General features: G+C 40.8%; 1 protein-coding gene across 5 annotated transcripts in view; it reads right to left on the reverse strand.

Moving 5' to 3' along the window:
- The window catches only part of LOC6567164 (protein spire), a 47074-nt gene that overhangs the window by 1211 nt on the left and 26766 nt on the right, over positions 1-19097 (reverse strand). Inside the window, exons 3-15 of one of the 5 annotated variants that reach the window (XM_032739171.2) lie at positions 14924-15038; positions 14350-14459; positions 12525-12642; positions 12383-12462; positions 8481-8611; positions 8131-8242; positions 7862-7994; positions 3882-3958; positions 3626-3818; positions 2145-2267; positions 1241-1395; positions 555-1166; positions 21-346 (exon numbers count right to left, since the gene is read on the reverse strand). In XM_032739171.2, coding sequence (XP_032595062.1) covers positions 21-346; positions 555-1166; positions 1241-1395; positions 2145-2267; positions 3626-3818; positions 3882-3958; positions 7862-7994; positions 8131-8242; positions 8481-8611; positions 12383-12462; positions 12525-12642; positions 14350-14459; positions 14924-15038 — 2285 coding nt within the window. Of the gene's footprint in view, positions 1-20; positions 347-554; positions 1167-1240; positions 1396-2144; positions 2268-2476; positions 2828-3625; positions 3819-3881; positions 3959-4922; positions 5805-7585; positions 7799-7861; positions 7995-8130; positions 8243-8480; positions 8612-12382; positions 12463-12524; positions 12643-14349; positions 14460-14923; positions 15039-19097 lie in introns of those variants that run through there. The other 4 variants (XM_032739172.2, XM_032739174.2, XM_032739175.1 and 1 more) reach the window with 4 other exon arrangements.

Here is a 19097-nt window from a genome sequence, read left to right on the forward strand (position 1 = left end):
TTCACGAGCGTTTCGCTTACTTGCGCTCGAGTGTGCTGTTGTTGGAGAGCGGTCGATAGGCCGGACTCTGCACGGGCAGGCTGCGTGGTCCCTCCATGCTGCGCGACATGACGTTGTTGTAGTGCTGCTGATGCTTTTGCTGGTACTGCTGCACACCAGACGGTCGCATCGCCGCCGAGTAGGAGGCGGACATGGATTGCTGATCGTGCAGCGCCTCCACGGCCTGGCCAGTTGCAGCGGCTGCAGCGCCGGCCGTTGAGCCGGGGCCAACACTGATGCCCGGCGTGCTCATGTTTGATCTTTGGTGCTTGGGTGACGAGGGTGCACTGCCCACTGTGCTGCGAGTCTGTGACGAGTAGATATAATACAATAAGTAACAGCTACGATCAAGTTGTACATTAATTGAGATGGACACATTATTTTACCTCGCTGCAGAGGGTATCATAATTTTGCCACGCATTGAGAGATTCATCTTAAACTTAACATTAATATTCTCGCTTAAGAGTAGCATAAATTTCACTTGCTCAAGTTATACATAAGCTGCTTGGACTCACCTTGCGATCTGACTCGGAACGCAGTAGGCGCTCGATCAGCGACTTGGGGAACTGATCGTCCATGATGTTGCCCGTCGATGAGGAGTGCGCAGAATGGTGGGCAGCGTGATGCGATGGCGATGGTGTGCTCGAGCTGGCCGGACTGGACAGCAGCGAGGGTGAGATCAGCACCAGGGGCACATTGCGAAAATGCTCTGAGGGTATGCGCATCTTGGTGTAACATTTGGTGCAGACAGTGCGCTGGCAGAGCTTGCACTGGATGCCGTAGGGGCCGAAGAAGGAGAAGCGTGTGCGGAGGCACAGGAAGCAGACACGACGCTTTTCAACATCCTCCTTGACGCGCACATCCATGGGCAGGCTCTCCAGCTCGGCCTTCGTCATGACGGAACGTATGTGGACGATCTCCGCCAGTGTGACAGACAGACGATCATCACCACGTTCCATCCAGGTCTGTTTGTCCATAAAGGACTTGTTCCATGGGCCAAGCGAGGATGTTGAATGCGACGCCGTTTCACCAGCTCCAGTTCCAGACATTTCACGTCGCTGCTGTTGCTGTTGCTGTTGGTGCTGCTGTTCAAGCGACTGTGGCGCATCGGGTGTCTGCTTCAAATGCTGAACAGGTGAGAAAAATTACAGGAACAAGGTTAATGTATGCGTCAAAAAGGGCAAAGCAATTTTTACGCTACCTCCTTGGACGCGCTGCTTACGTCATTCGATTGACGAGACTCGGGACGAGTGGGAGGCATCGAGTGCGTCTCATCCAGGTTGCTCTGACAGCCCACGATGGTGTGGCGACGCAGCGAGGCGCGTCTCGATTCGCACTGGGTGGCCAGGTCATAGGCTGTAGAAGAAAAATGATGATGATGAGAGAAGTTGTTGTCATCACTTATAATGCGCCACTGAAGGTCAGTCAACATTGCGTATGCATTATATGTATGGATATGTGCGAATAAAGTAGAGCAAGCGACAGTGAAAACGAGAATCGAGAAACGAGAAACGAGAAAGAAAGCGAGGCATTCACAATTTGTACAGCAAGCAAGCGAGCGAGTGGACGAGGGTCGAAAGGACTTTTGAGAGTATGTTTATAGATGTATGTGTATGTTTGGGGTTTAGCTTGAGAACTATTTATATGTGCACTACTATTTAGTTAGTTTTAAAGCTGATGCCATGGTTAATAAAAGCTGGACTTAAGTGTTAAGCGAAATTTGATTTAAAACTTATTTCAAAGTTCTAGGAAAATGGTAGAAGAGAATTACTTATGAATTAATTTATGATTCTACAAGCTTTAAGTGGTTGTTCATCACAGATTATAAATAACTTAATTAACGAATCCTCGGCAAGGATAGGGCTTGATGATTTCATTAAAAACTTGGTTTTAATCAGTTCCAAACGAGATCATCTATTTAGAGTGATGTAAAACTGAACATACAAATCACAATTAGATATTTGAATGAAGTAACTTATTTTTATGTTTATGGTTGACTTATGCATTTGGGTTATGGTTTCAATTTGAAATGGATCGAATATGTAGACAATGCATGCAGAAGCAGCTAGAAACGAAGTAAATCTTTAGATTGCTTGCATATTTACATTCCAAGGCATTATCGAAGTATCTGTGATAATCGTCCTGCGTACAAACTTGTGCTTGCTGCTGCGGCTGCTGTTTTTGCTCTTGCTGCTGCTGCTGCTGTTGCGGCTGTGGCTGCTGCTCCTCTGCCCAGCAAAACAATAAAACGCATTGCATAGTTTTGGGCAGCAAGTGCAAAGTGTTTTGGTTTTTGTTTTTGATTTTTAAGCGAATTTTATTGTTATTTTCAAAGTTGAAAATGGAAAGTATAAATATAAATTTAAATCACATTGCTTTTGAAGCCAAAATGTTAGTTTGCATTTTTCAAAATAAAGTTTGTCATGCAAAAAGTGTGTTTTCTATTTTATTTTATTATTTTATTTTGTCTTTCGGTGTGTATTGTATTTAACAAATATTTCGAGATTATTTTGCATCTTGTTGTGTGTGTGTGTGTGTGTCTGTGTGTGTGTGTGCGGTTGTGTGTGTCTGTGTGTACATATCCATAACCAGCATCAATTGTCATCAGAATGCTCCCACACCAACTGTCTTCCAACCAACCAATTATATATATCATCTTCTATAAGTCGGTTCTCATTTGTTCTTAGTGCGTTTGGCAAAATATAATACATTTGATTTTGTTATCAAAATCATAAAAAAAATCAAATTAATCAGCGAATAGACCATAATTAAACAAACGATCAAATACCTTCGCAAAGTTAAGATTTTTGTGGGTTTTTTTTTTTTTTTTTTGGGGAAGGGTGGAAAAAGTAAGAAATAAAAAAGTTGTAAATTAAAATCAAAATAAACAAAAACCGCGTCATATATATTAAAGCATATACTATTTTAGAAGTGTGCCACAAAGTACGGAGGTAAGAAGATCGTTAATATCAATCCGAGAATTATCATTACAAGTTCGAAAGGTATTGAAATTGATACGATATTTCAGAGCAGATTACTCAACTGAAATTTGAATGAAAAACTTGTTTTATTATTTTTAATATGCCCTTCAATTGTCCATCGACAAATTTAAAGAGGTCGCAACTAAATCAACTCAAATTACAGCGAATACTCTTAATAGGTGATCATTATGAACCATGAACAAGCAAATTATGTGCCTTAATTGAGATACCTCAATCTAAATAAGAAATTATTTATTTTATTTATACTTAGTTGAGGGTTTCAAGTTATCTGTCCTCAAATTATATGCTGTTATTTTTGTGACGTTGACAGTCTTAGGTAAACCTTGACTTGTATTTCTCTATATTTTAAGTAAAACAATAAGTTTATAATAAAAAGAAGATAACTTTAACTAAAAGCTATAACTTTGCTTGATACAGTTAAAGTTTCTACGTTTAAGCACAACGATAAATTGCAGTTGAAAACTTCTTGGGTTAAAGAGAACTAGTTCCTTCATACCTTGTGCACATTATATATATATATTTTTAGTATTTTTATCGCATATCGCATATCGTATTATTATATCATTGTCATCATCGATACTTACTTGTGCGTCTCGGTCGCATTAGCATCGCATTCGCTGCAGAATCATGTCTCGCCTGGCTGGCCAGCATATAGCCACCGATCGGATATGGCGGCATCTTGGGCTGTGAGTAGCGATGCAGCTCGGCGAGATGCGCGGCAGCTGTGGATGCTGTGCTGCTGCTGATGCTGGATTCATCGAAGATATGCTCGTCGTCCTGGCGGTGTTTCAAATTGTATAATCGAATCTTGCGTGTGTCGCAACATGTTCGAAAACTCACCTGCAACTTTGAGAAATCCACTTTGATGAGTCGCTGCCGGGATCGTGACAACGTCGCGTTTGTTGAATTTGGAAGCACTGCAAAAAACAAAAGCAGAAGCAGAAGCACACATGTAAGTCACAGATCTAAAGCAAAAGTGAATTAATGACATGTGAGAAAATGGGTCTCCGTCTTTCTCATTGTGAGCTATTTTGATTAGATTACATACTACACGTAAGTTACCCAAGCCGATGACTCTGCCGCTGCTTACCCGCCACTTTACCACTCAAGGGGGTCTAGAGCGTAACCAGCTGCATAAAATCGCCCTTTGCCCGCCACTGGGTTGGCAATTAGACAATGTCTCGAGCTGCTTTTACTTGTCATCTTACTGTCGGTTTTTATTTTTATTTTTTCCTTCTTTTTGTTAGTAGTATTCAACAAACAGTTAAGTTAAGGCATTTAATGGTTCTACTCGTGAAACGTTTTCTTCCGCTTGTGCAATGCTCGTAAAAATGCTTGGGAAATAAACACACAGAGCATATTTCATGATTCGAGCAGCTCCATATGGGGTCAACGGGTTATTTGCGATTACTGTGTATCACACGGAGGGAATTTTTTGTTAATATAAACTTAATTTTTGCACAGGACTCGATGAGGAGGATGCATTTGAAAAACCTGTTGAAAATCAAGTAAAGCTGTTTATCCAGTCTAGATCCAGATAATATCTAAATGACAACGCAAAACCAGTAAGCAATTTGCGCTGGAGGACTTGCCAAGATATATAGTCGTATACGTAAGATTTCAGATAAGTAATTCCCAAAGTCCCAAACCTATAACCCTGAATAAAGCCTTTAGTCGAAACATCTAATAGCTGTTGTTATTTTCTTGTTGCAAGCCGTTTTAATAGCCTCGATTTGAGTGTGTTGTTCCTTAAATGCATAGGATAACCTCGAAAGCAATTCCAAGTGCCCCCAGACTCCCACCCGTGCACCCCTGCACCCTCTCCCACTTTTTCCAGTCAACTGGGCCAAAATTGAAACCAGGTCAAAATAATGCTGCTACCTTTTGATGGCTTGACAGCCTGACGCGGCTTGGGTGTTGGCGGATTGACAGCGGTTGCCGAAGCAGCACGCGGTGCAGCACGTGGCGTTGGCTGTGGCTGTGAATGCAACTGCAACTGCAAATGCGACTGCGATTGCGACTGGGATTTGGAGTGTGTTGCAATTGTGTCAGTTTCCGTTTCTGTGCCGCAATAGAGCGACGCATCGCTGGCAACATCAACGATATCCGCGTTGCGTACAATGTGATGCGATTTGAAGACGGCGGCGGCCGTTGAGCGCTTGGCACTGGGCGTCGTTTGTTTGGCATCCATTTGTGCAGTGAGCGAGTGTTTATTGTTTTGGCTAAGAAAGTTGTTGGCTTCAACTTTGCCTTGCATGCCGTGTGCAACACTTGCAACACTTCCGCCCCCTCTCCGTAATGCTGCTGCTGCTGCTGCCTGGCTCAATCGGAGTTGTTGCTCCAGTTTCACTTTGCAACACACACACTCACACACACAGACACAACACTTGAGAATCACTTTTGTTGTGCCAACTCCTCTCTCTCACTCTCTCTTAGACTTGCTTGAAAATTCCTTTTTTACTCATGCACGGTTGCATTCGGGCTATCGATCCGACAGGCAACCAACCACCCCACTAGAGTAGGGCTGACAGTTGTTGTTGTTCTTCCATTTCTGAGGGTGTGCGTGTGTGTGTCTGTGCATCATCTGTCTGATTAATTGACTGAGTGACTAACTGTCGGAAGTTTTGACTACTCTTGTGTCGCGGGCATTTTTCATTTAAACATATTAATCAGGCCGTTTTCATTTTCAGTCGCGCCACGCGTCGCCCGCTGTCCACGCCAGCCCACAACAACACCGTAGCGACACCGCAGAAGCTTAACACGAAACTGTCGACTGTGTCTCAGCCACGCATTTGCTCAAGCTCAAAAAGCTTTATGCGCTAAGCGCATGCGTCAACCAAAGAGAGCGAGAGAGCAAAGAGAGCGAGTGTCACGGATTACACGAAGAGAGAAAGAGCGAGCACAGACTTTGTTTTGTTTTGACATTTAACATTTAAAAGCGTCAAGCCGCTATATTATTGCCGTTGTTACGTCATTAGTTGCGATGGGCAGGCGGCATTTGATGACGTATGCATTTTAAGGGACACACACACAAAGAGCGCATCTGAAGATGAAAGCGTAAAGCTGTTCGATAGATTATTATGAAAGTTTTCAATTTGCTAATGAAATTGAATGAGCGCCTTGGCAAACTTTGAATCTATTTTTAAACAGCAATTTATTTTTAACGGTAATTGAAATATATTTTCGTGCGTCATTTGAGATATATTCTCAGCATTTAGGAGCGCCGAGAGGACCTTGCTTGAATATTAATTGATTTCTTTTATATCTGCATACCCTGCGACGATTAAGAGTCCTTGAGCTGAGATAGACTCAAAATACTACTACTGTACTTTGGCTGCTTGGCTGGCTACTTATTGAAAACACCCCTAAAAATATTGCAGTCTAACAAAAATTGATGCATGCTTTTAGGCTGGTGCATAAAAGTGAACATTTTGATGGCAGCGCACGTGGGTGTGCTATGCAAACGGTTCGTTCAGTTCACACACATCTCGAATTGAGCAACCACAACACGCGCTTGTCTCAGTCGAACACTGTCTGGCTGCGTGTCTGTCTTGTGAATAAACGAACGAATGCAGCGGATTGCAGAGCCAAACAAACAAACAAAGCTCAAAGCAGACAAACAAATATAGCGCCGGTGTCGAAGACCAGAGTCATAGTCGGCGTCGTTGTCATCATCATCATTTGCGGTTGTTGTTGTTATTGTTGCTGTTGTTGCTGTTGTTGTCATCGTCTTTGAGGTTGTCGTGTTGCGCCGGTTGCTACTGCTGCTGCTTCTTCATCTTCGACGACGACGTCGTCGCGCTATCTTTGTGTGTCACAATTTTGCACGCTTCCTTCAGCAGAGGCGATTGGAAAATGTTGCCGTTTTTGATCTATGCTGGCATGCGCATGCCAGCAACGGCAATTGGCCAAGCAAACACAAACACAGACAGACAGACAGACAGACAGACAGACAGGCAGGCAGGCAGGCAGATATTGAGGCAGGCAGGCAGACAGACGGTGGGAGAAAGGAGGGAATAGAGTTAGACAGGGGCGGACAATGGGACATCGCCGACAAGTGCAGTGAAAACTTTTCGTGGCTAACAAGTTTTTTCTTTCTTTATTTATTTGAGCAGAAGACGAAGACAGCGGACAGACAGACGGACAGGCAGACAGACAGACAGCAGACAGATAGATAGACAGACAGAATAACCACAGCATGTGTATGACAACAATTTATGAGCGGTTGGCGTTTAGCATTTTGGGAAACGTTGATGACAACACAAGCGAAAATGGCAAACACACCCACCAAGTATGGTGAAAAGGCGCTCTTTGATTAAAAGCTGGAGAAATTTGTCTGGTCATTCGTTCATTCAATAGAACATTTCTTTGGAGCCGATTTCGTTTTTTTAAATATTAAAAAGCTTTAAAAAAAGGTTTCAAAAATAACAGCTTGGCTGAATTTAGTTTATGCAAATAGTCGTGAGGTTTCTGATAACCAAGAAAGTAAATATTTCATTTAAAAATCTTATCTTAATACAAACTATAATCTGACATCGGCAATCTTTTGTCATACTTTCTTCCGGAATCCGGATATTAATTTATTTGCACATTCCAATTTAGAAATTTACAGGTTAGAGTTATGCTTAAGTTAAAATTTTCTCCCTCTTTTAATTGATTGTTAGTTGGATAACGATTATTTAAAAAACAACTGTGTAGCCAGTATCTCTTGAGAATGTTGCTTATGTCCCAAATTGAATTCTTGAAGTTTTTCATATCTTGAGTTCTGTTTGTTAGCTTCACTTATTATTACTTGTGTGATCAAACGGAATTTCACTTACATTTTTCCTTTAGAGGTGGCTCTTCTGGCATCGGTGTTTGTTTCAGCTCCTTGCCCTGGCGAATGGACTCCATAAGCTGTTCCCTGGGTGAAGGCGTACACTTGAGCGGTGGGCCCAACTGACGTTCCGAGGCCTGAACACAAAAGAAAAGTAATAAATATTTGTAATAAAAAATAGTAATAAATAATGGTAAATAATAGTCAATAGAGATGTTGGGTATTCGTTTTGGTTTCTGTAGTGGGTATGGGAATTGGGGACGCAACACACACCTTCTTTAATGGCGGCCGTGACCTGATGAACTCCAAGATCATCGCATGGGCATCCTTCTTGACACGCGGCGGTATATCGCCATTCACCATCACCTTGCGCAATTGGTACTTTCTGCGGTCGAACGAAAGAAAGAAAGAGAAATTTTTGTGTTTTTGTCAGTTTATTGATTAGTTGTTGTCTGTGCTGCGGTTGCAGTCGATGTTGATACTCTGTTGCCAAGTTGTGAATGAGTGCATTGGTTACAAAGTAAATACGATTTGTTCTTCTTTCATTCGCCATTTGACTGACTATTGGCGATTTGCTTATAGGCTAATTATCCAACTTGTGTCTTTGATTTGTTTTTACTCACTTGGCGCGTATATCACCCATTAGTATTTCGTAGGGCGTCAGTTCGTATTCGATGGGCGTCCGCTCGTAGTTTAGCTTCTTCAGACGTACTCCGCGTCGCAGCTCATCGATTACCTGCACCCAGAAGCCTGCCTGCAAAGAAGGAAAAGGAAAACATTACAGAAACTAGTAATGTGATTTTACAATCGATTTTCTATTACACTAAAAAGAGTCAAAGTGCAAATCACTGCTGAAATCACAACTCTCAAATTTTTGACAGAAATTATTTATAAAATTTAACTAGAATTCGCAACTCTTCTTAGACATGCAACAAAATGAATGATTGCTGCATATTGGAATCATATTCAATCCGTGCAACGTACTTGCAGCGCTCTCCACAGTTCCAGTTCGTGCTAGTTAGCCAGAAAGTAAGAGAGATAGAGCGAGAGGGAGAGAGAGAGAGAGGGAGACAGACAGAGACAGATACAAGAAGAGGTTTAGGTTAGGAAATTGCATTCGCCACTCTAATCAGAAGCGCACAGCGGGTTTTAGCTACTAGGTTGGCTTGCCGCTTTTCACTTTTCCCGCCGAATGCGAATGCATATATTATTAATTAATTTAGCCATAATTTAGACACGCTGTGATCAAGTCAAGTGATTCAAAACCAATCGCTGCTCATTATATGCAGCACACACACACGACACACACACGACACTTCATATGATAGTTGTGGCAATTGCATTTGGCGGGTTAACGGTGCGTATGAGTAATATGTATGATGACAGGAAGCGAATTTAGCACACAATGGTAAGAGGAAAATGGGAGATGAGAGAAGGAGAGAGGGGGATTGAGGGGAGTACCGGTGAATAACTACTTAAACTAGTTGAAACAGTGAATCGCATTTTCACTTTTTATGTCGGTATCGCCATCGTCACTTTTCCTGTTCCTGTCAACGGCTGCATCAATTTGCGGCTATAAATTTTCGAGGCAGCTCATTAAACATGCAAAATATGCAAACGCAAAGGGGCGAAGGGGGAAGGCAGGGCTGCTAATTTTCACCCACAAGGCTGCTAGGCAGCAGAGCCGATTGTTTTTTCTTTGACACAATCGTATAATCGACATAAGACAACAGACAAAAAAAAAATAAAATACAAGCAAACGAAGACAAATGCTGCATTCAGCAACGTTGTAGCTGTTGCGCTTCAATAAATGCAACAACAATAGCAAATAGCAACATCAGCAACAACTGCGCATCATGGGCAACGTGTAGCAGCAGCTTCCGGAAGCGCTTGCAACAGTTTGTTGTTTGTTGTTAAGCTGCCATGTTGCATGAAATATCGCACATGTGCGTATCTCTTTCCAAATTGAAATTTTTTTTTTTGGGTTTGCAAGTTTTCAGCAGCATCATTAACTAGCATTTGCATAAAAACACCAGCTCTTTGACGATAATGATGATGATGATTATCATTATCATTATCATTGTATGCAGCAGAGCGAAACATATGTAGGGCTGTGTCTAGGTAAATGCAGTTTATGTTGATATGCTCGATGGCATCACTTAAGAGGTGAAAGAGATAACTAAAATACGCACCAGAAAAAAGGGCGAATGTTTAAGATTGAGTGTTTGGAGCACTGGATCACTGGCAAATTGGTGCTACTTGAAATATATTTCAACTATCAACCCATATGATTGTACTATTTCAACAGAACATATATTGGCACAGCTTAAATGCTTTAAACTTAAAAAGTCTTTCGGCTTGACAAGTGTTTCATGAGCTTTTGAATTGTTTGACCGGCGAATTATTACTTCGTCTTCTTTCAAATTTAACACTATTTACCTAAGTAAGCATGTCTTGGGGTGTCATGTGCTTTCAAAGCTGCTAGTAAATGATTGCACTTAGAATAGAATAGAATAGAGTTTATCGTATGCTTTGCAGACAGTTAGCTTTGAGCTTTACGTGCTATCACAGCATTCCTAACCCAATAACACGTAGTCGCTCCCCGAAGAAAACAATGCCAGCTAACTAGAATTGAGCAGCAGAGTTGGGTTACCCCATTCAAGCAACTCTTGCAACTACAACAAGTTCACCAAACCATGAAGCTTAACAACATCAAAATAATCAAGAAACACACAAAAGAATTTCAGCAATTCCAGCATAAGACTCTTTTCAAAATCAGGGCAACAATCAGCAAGAGCCAAGCAGATCCGAAACAGTTTCTTGAAGTCTGCATATTGCGTGGGTTCGTCGTTCGTCGTTCGTCGTTCCGGTCTGAACGCGCAGTGGGTGCAACGACGGGGAGGGTGAATGGGTAGAGAAACTATTCATTGTGTGACATTCTGAAGGCTGTTCGGCTTCCGAGAATTTGATAAACGCTGACTGTTAAGAGTTTCTGCAGTTCGAACAAAAGAAAGAAAAACAAAAATTAAGCCACAACCAAGTTAAAAACTTGGCATAGAAAACAACAGACAAGTGGCGAATAGAGATACTATATATAGGTGCACACCTTATCAACCCAATGGGTACAAACAGTCAGTCAGTCACTTGCTTTGCCTGATAACAGTCGGTTTTTAATCAAACCTTACAATTGTTAGGAATTACATATATATATAAATATGGAGATATCGTGAGCGGCAGTCGCTGCAAAGTATATAAATTTACAGTTACCTTTTTAATGGGTCTATGAATGGAAAGTAAATACTATATATAAACATATTTGCAAAACAAGTCATGGGCATTAATAGCCGAATTGAACTGCGCCTTGTTTTGTTACTGTTACTGTTTCTGTTTTTTTCATTTTATGGTTTTTAATCAGGGCTTTTCAAACAATGCAAATTTTGTTTATTTAATTACGAATATGGCGCTGATACGGGCATGAGTTAAGATGGATTTTATTTATGATATATGATATTTGAGGCGTATAGAGTGTACCGCACGCGAAGCTATTTTTTGCGGTTTTTCTTTCCTGTTTTATCAACATGCTAAATATTGTATGGGGCGTGTGCCCAAGGTAACTTGTCGGTTGGGGCATAATAGGATATTGGATACGCTGTTGCACAGCATAGGTATCCAAATCAGGTGTATTAATAGAATAGAAATACTAATGTAACCGCATATTGATTATATCTCATTTTTTTTACTTCTTCTCAGCGATCTTTTTCAACGACTTCTAAGTCTGGAATTTATCATTCAATATGGATTGTGTCCATATGAAACTTTAGCGACCTCAGCGAGAAGGCAAAAACCTTCGCTATTAAACCAACAAATACACACCGCAGATTGGCCGATTTTTCATACATTTTTTGTTTGTTTGTTTTTTTTTTTTGGATTGCGTGTTTGACCAATTTACGTGTTTGTCTGAATAAGTTTGGAGTTGCAAATGGCAACCACAAGCGAATTCCCTGGACGGCCTCGATTTTTTTTGGTATATTTTTTTGTAATTTAAAGGTCACTCACTAAAAGACGAATACACAAATATGAATATGAATCGAAATATTTGGCGCTAATGTGTCGCATATTAAATATATCTCAGTCACACGGTTAAACTCATTAGGAAAATGGGAGATGTGAAACCACTGCGAGTCGATTATTAAAATTAAAAGTGAATTTCGTGAACTGCTTCACTTTTTATTTTTTTCTCTTTTACTTGGACCCGTTGGAGTTGAGGCGGAAGGCACCCCATCAGCCATAAGAAAAAAAAGCCGAAACATCGCGCGTGATCTGCTATGATAATGTTAATGATAATGATGATGGGTGCCTTCTGGTGGATTGGAAGAGGTGCGCCAAAATAGCAGCCGAAAATAGTCGGCCGTCATTCACTGTGTAGCCCTCTTTAAAGACCATTAGTGGGTTTTTTTTGTAATATATGATTGCATAACATATCGAGTATACGAAATATGTGTAACCAATTAGAGACTTGACTTACCCAGTCGTTGAAGCCCAGCTTCGCCAGCTCATACTGTGTGCTTTGAGATGATTCTGATGCCTTAATTAATTTTGCAGTATCTAAAATGGGAGTTGTATTTAGAGATATAGGAAGGAGAGCTGTTTGTCTTTAAGACCTTTACCTTTGTTGAGGACTTGCTGCAGAAATGTGCGCAGCTCAATTGTTTCCGTTACCAAGGCGCGACAAACGGCTTTGTAATGGTTCTCTGGTAATGCGGGCTTTATATGATTTCTGCAGGTCTGTAATTGAAATATTAAAGTTGCATTGTAATGAAATCTACACAATTAATGATAATACAAAATTGACTGTCATGAGAATATAAATTATTTAGATATCTCAATTAGTAAAGATATCTACCAATCTAACTAGCTGTAACCCACATTATCTGCCTGTCGTTCTGAAGTCAGTCCCACCTGCAATTAGCTTTAACTTCTGATATGCCAACTTTTTCTTCCACCTTGCTTTCTATTTATTCATCTACTTATCACACACGGCAAACTTTCAGAAGGTGCAGCTCGTCTTCTAATTACCTTTCCAGCTGGGCTAACAACGCTCCTATCTATGTATCTGTGTTTTGCTATAGATAAACCCTGCTGTTTATTGCATATGCTAAATTTAAGCCAGATTCTATGTACTTGGCACTTTTTCATTTGGTCAGCTGCAATTGGCGCAAATGTGTCAGAAAAGTCAGGCAAGTGGAAAATATTGCATGCCACCGAAGCGGGTTTCCCCGCCTCTGTGTTTTTCCTTGCCCCATGCTGCCGGATTGTAATGTGTCAATTCCATAAAGTGGCTCATTAGAGAGGGAAAAACATGCCGCCGCCAGGTGGCGCTGCTGCTGCTGCTGCTGCTGCAATCGATGCATGTGATGAGCAAATGCGCATTGGGGTGGAACAAAGCCAGGTCTATTATGATAGCCGGTGACTCAATCAGCAATGCAATGCTGTTTATCACACGCCTCAATGCCAAATTGCCAAATGATCGTGATCTTTTGGTTATGGATTGGACTTGCGACTTGGATGCGGATGCAGCGCAACGTGAATTCCTACAACGCATTTAGCTGTGAAATCAAGTGCAGAGCGATTTCCTATTACGAAATGGCCACAACTTGATGGCTATTCGGTTATTTAATATCTGCCAGCACTGCCGCAATATTAAAATTGCTGCCTAGTTGCAGATCTGGTCTGGCTTGGTCGGGCCTGGGTAATGATAATCTAGAACCCGGGCAATTGAGCTGGCCAACAGAGCGCTTTTTGTTTTGCGGTTAGCCGCGATATAGATACAACTACAGCTACATCAATACAGATACAGATACAGATACAGCAACAGATACAGATACAAATGCAGATGCTGATACATATACAAACGGGCAACAAGTATCTGAGAGTGCGCCTCACTTGGTTAACTGTATGTGCAACTGCTGTTGCTCTTGCTGTTGCGTCTATGCAACGTGCGCCAAACAAGTTTTCCCACACTGCCACCAACTGCATAACCATCTCTCGTATATTTGCATACATGTTTATATATGCCAAATGGAGCAGTCAAAGCCTGGTCAAAAGGTTACCCAAAAGACGGCACACCTCTATAGGATTTTAAAATGAATGCATCACAATCAAGACACCCTGTAATTTGATCTACAGAAAATGGCGCCATGTTGAACGTCGATTTAATGAAATTTCTCTTAAATATTCCTAATATGTAATAATAATAATTATTATTTATAGATATTGCATTCAAAAGGATAGATTTTATAAAATGCGTGAGTTGCCTTCTTCTGCTTAACTGCTTTTCACAGGGTATAAGCCAAACAGGAACTGACGCATAGCGCCAAAAGTGCAGCTCAGCTGGTAAAACTTTGATTTGAATCAATTTGCATTCGTGTTGCGACAATTTATCAGCTGCCTGCCTGCCAAAATGTCGAAATGTCAAGAGTTGTTATTTCTTACCTCGATTACATGCTCCAGTTCTTTGGTATTGTTGCGCTCCTCCTCCGTCTCATCGTCCCAGCGTTTGTCGCCCTCCTCGATGCCCTCATCGATGCAGTCATCGTCGTTTTCTGCAACCAAAAACCACATTACCATAAATCAAATATCGCTTAACGAGTTATTTAAAGTGTGACGAATTGGTTAATCTAAGCCCAGCTCGGATTTTCACAATATTTTGTTTTCACTTCAAGTAAATCACACTGAACTTATTTATATATATATATACATATATATAGTGATTCATTTGATGACCTTGTAACTGATTGTGCTTGTACTGAACCCTTGCTCAATACAAGTTATATTTATGGAAGCTGAGCGATTCAAACTCGGTACTTTTTCAAAGTTCTTATTGCACTTATCTTGTTATTGTTGCACAAGTGGTGATTCAACAATTAAGCTAAGCTGGCTTTTTGATAATGGTTTAACCTTTAATGCCATACTACATTGATCTTTGGAAATGCGATTCAAATTGCGCCCCAAATATTAAATGGTTTTTCAATATAAATTTGTATATTGTATAATGTATTCAGCTTACCATCGGCTGTCATGAAATGGAACAGATTTTCAAGTTCCTGTGACATTTGGCATTCCTCATCTGCAAAGTTATAATCCAACGCAGCATAAACAACTTCAGCCAGCTCGCTCATAATCTGTAATTGGAAAGAAAAGTAGCAAAATACTGTTGTTAGTTTAATGTACACATTATAATTTAAAGTATAGTTTGTGTTTATAAAAAATGACGGCTATCGGTAGCCCAAGGCCTGAAATACGAAACGCTTACCAATCGTTGCTCATAGAAAGACAAATATCTTGTATTGCATTCACAAAGCAACTGAAGTAAGTTCAGAGGTTAAGGATAAAATCCGCTGATCAACAAATCATAAAAAATTGTATAAGCTGCATGGGGTCTAACTCTCTAGCTCTTACTATCGTTAGGGTTACTATGATCAGTTATTCGTCGTGCCTCTCGGTTACCCCGGAGGCAGTTTTGCTTGTCAGTTCATTAAACTGACACTCTAATTGGAGTTGAAGTTGACGCTTCGTAGAAACTGAAACAACAACGCGCAAATAAACACTAATTGTTATTTGTTGGTGGTGCTGTTGCTGTTGTTGTTGTCATTTGGGTGCTACATTTGTTGCCTCCTGCTGAAGTTCGAGTTCAGGTGCAGCACCGGGCGGCAGCTTCAACTTCAACTTCAACTTCAAGCCAACAAGACAACAACGATGACAACATCAAACGCCCAAGTGCAGTGGCAGCATGCTGTTACTATTGCTGTTGTTATTGTTATTGTCTGTTTGTTTGTTTGCAACAGTTGCTATTGTTTCACTTTCACTATGGAGTTTGGTTGGGCCATCGTCCAAAAAAAAAAACACTTGCCAAAAGTGTTAAAGCAATAACAAATGAAGAAGCCGTTAAATAATAATTTGCAGCTGCCGCCGGATTGCGTTATTTTTCACTAACAGCGGATAAAAAATATCCCAAAACTTGATCACCAAAGCTGATCGCCCACGCCAAAAGTCAGTCTCCCTCTCAGTCTTTCTTCGGGAGAGATTATAAAGCACTCGCCTAGGTCTACGTCAGTTGCCATTGTTCCACTTGATTTCGTTATTATTATGAAAATTAAATGATAAAACATTGTGACAGCTGCGCGTTCGATGCTGCCTGCCTCTGCCCACTGTTGGCTTACTGGCATTTTCTTGAGCTTGACACATGTGGCATGTGGTAAATGATGATGGCAGCTAACAGCTCTCAACATTTGCAGCTTATGCTCAGGACGAGGGCATGTCGGGGGGTCTACCGGCAGCCAACATCATCAAGTGCTTACATCACTCGCAAGGCAAGAAAAACTGCAGTGACAACACATAAATAATGTGAGGAAAAATAACTGATAACTTAATGTTGAAGTTTGTATACCCTAGTTGACATAGTTTGGCAATGCTGATGAATAAGCAAAGCCGTGTTTTATGTATATTGAGAAGCTTTCTTTTTGCCTACTGTTATGTTGTATAATGAGTTTTCCCTCATGTCTCTTATGAGAGGAAATCGGAAATCATAGTTTCATCAATCAATAACTAATGACAATCTAAACTAATGACTCTTATGAGTGCTAAAGGATCACAACTTTCCAAGCTGACTGCTTTCAGCTCAGTCAAATGTGGTGACAGGCCCGTAATGGCCTTTAGCAAGGCTCTAATTAGATGAGGTGCAAAATATATATGTTCTGTCTAACGACCCTGCGAAACTTCTAAGGAGGGGCCGGCACTGTCAGGTGGGCCTGTGAAGTTTCTCATGCAATTAGCCAAGTAGAGAACAACAAAACTGGAAGACTGGGAACATGTGTATTGTAGCAAAGATTTTTTGCCAGCTGCACAAGTAAAATACCAAAGGGGAATTTTCTTTTTTTTTCGTTGCTAGTTTTGCATATCTTTGAAATAGAGCGAGTAAACACACCCTCAAGAGTCGCGGCTCCAACAAAAAAAAAGAGTTCGTGTTCTCACCACACTTTAAGTAGTGCTCCGTTTCAATAATATCAAAGTTGAAATCCAAAGCGCAAACATGCAACGCGGCAATTATCAGGCTAAGTTGCCAGTTGCTACAGATCCAACATTTATTTGGCCAACAAAGCGGCAAAAAATGGTTCCCAACACACAGCCCAAATGAGTGGAGTGGGGAGAAGAGGCGGACTGTGAGAGGTTTCAAAAACGGGCTCTGCTCTTTTTGCGAGACCCTCCCGTTCATGTTGTCGTCACCAGCATTTGGCGTGCCGCTTGTCAATCTTGTCAGTTTAACCTTTCGGTTGACCTCCATGTTCACTTTTTAGTTCGGTTTGTTGCTGTTGGGGTGATTCTCTGGCTTTGACTGTGTTTTAGCTAATTTTAGTTCAGTTTCTTTCTCAAAAACCATAAACAAGCAGCCAAAACTAAAACCATATCTGCTGATTCAGCTTACACAAATTAGCTAAGGGGCGTGGCTGTTATGAATAGTAACATAAACAGGGTGTGTAAGTAGCTAAAAACTGAGAGAAATATGTCATTAAGAGGGCTGACTTAACAAGAATATTGTGAGAACGGAAGGGTTTACACATATGTATGTTTATACTGTCTAGGGAGCTGGCTCTACACTAATTATTAGGGTAGGTCAGATGACTCAAAGCAATCTCTATACAATGTGTGGATACAATTCTCTATAGAAAATGAAATGCCCTACGAAACGCGAAATTTTAATCGATTGTATGTGTAGATGAAAAGTACATTTTGGTTTGCTATGAATTGCCATAATTCTGGATAAATATTAAAATAGGTTAAGTAAAACTGAAAATCAGCATAAGCAAACTTAGGATCAAAACAATTACACTACTATTAAGCTCAAAATTCCAAAATAACCATACAATTTCCAGCACTGAATTTCTTATGTGCCCCAGGCATAACTGTCTAGGCTGTCTCGGCTGTGCGCTATTTATTGATTTAATAACGCAATAAATTAATGTGAAATTAAGTTTCAAATAGAATCTTTCAGTTTGCTCGCGGTTATCTCACAGATTCTTATCGCTAGCTTTACTGTTGCCGGGTTGACAGATGTGACGAACTGAGTCAAAAAACAAAATCTCTACTCGTTTCAATGGCTTTGTATACTTGATACTTATCTCAAATGTAGCTGCTCATCAGCTGTCTCCGTCTCAGTCTTAAGCACCTGCTATATCATTTTCAGAGATTGGCTGCTAGCAGAAAGCGAGCCGCGGCTCGTTCAAAACCCACTTCATTCATAAAGAAAATAATGTGAAATTATTATTGTTGTAGACATTGCAGAGCTGTTTGGCAAGCAAGTCGCAAATCGTGCGAATTTTTTGTTGTTGTTTCTACAAACAATAATTTAAGACTTGTAATATCCAAGTAGTTTATATTTATATATATATATATATATGTATATATATAGATAGATATGTTGTATATAGAAAATTAACCCAGTTCGCACGTCGATGCCAAAACAAACACAAAAGCAATAGCAGAGGAAAATGAAGAAAAGACGAAACATGCACAGTAAGGTGCATAACATAGCATAGATAAGTACTATATACAGAAGAGACAGCAGCGACAGAGCAAGAAACACCTAGAGAGTGGCTAAGAGTGAGGGTCGGTGGGGTGTTGGGTGGGTGCGCCATTGTGTGAGGGCTGGCTAATTGCAGGCGTGTGCGGTAAAATGTGCAAATATTTTTATTCGAAATACGCAGTTACAGCTACAGATAGCCCGACAAAAAGGCCACGCACTCGCATTCACACACTTATATTCATTCACATTCACTTTCACCAGGCTGATAAGCTGAGAACCTGTACACGTCTCGGTTACATGACATACGACCCAAAAGGTGTTTCTCTGCCTGCATCTAAAATTCATAATTCTTTCAACTCTATTCCCATACACGTCTCATTCTATTATCCTCTCTCTCGCTCTCTCTCTCTCTCTCTCTCTCTCTCTTTCTATCGCACTCTGCCTATCTTATGCTCTGGGTTGGCGTATTTGGGTCAAACATGCAAACTTATTGAGTCTGAGACTCGCAGACTTGACGCTGCCAAACTGGAAAAGCGCAAATCTAAAATTGTATAACCTGCTGCGGCAACTGGCGACATTAACCGCTGAAGCCACTAGAGATGAATGCGTGATCGAACTAAGTAAAACACGAACTTTTCGATATTATAATCGAGTAAATAGA

Source organism: Drosophila grimshawi, unplaced genomic scaffold, assembly GCF_018153295.1.
Source record: "Drosophila grimshawi isolate 15287-2541.00 unplaced genomic scaffold, ASM1815329v1 contig_1377, whole genome shotgun sequence".
In the NCBI taxonomy this organism is placed as follows: Eukaryota; Metazoa; Arthropoda; class Insecta; order Diptera; family Drosophilidae; genus Drosophila; species Drosophila grimshawi.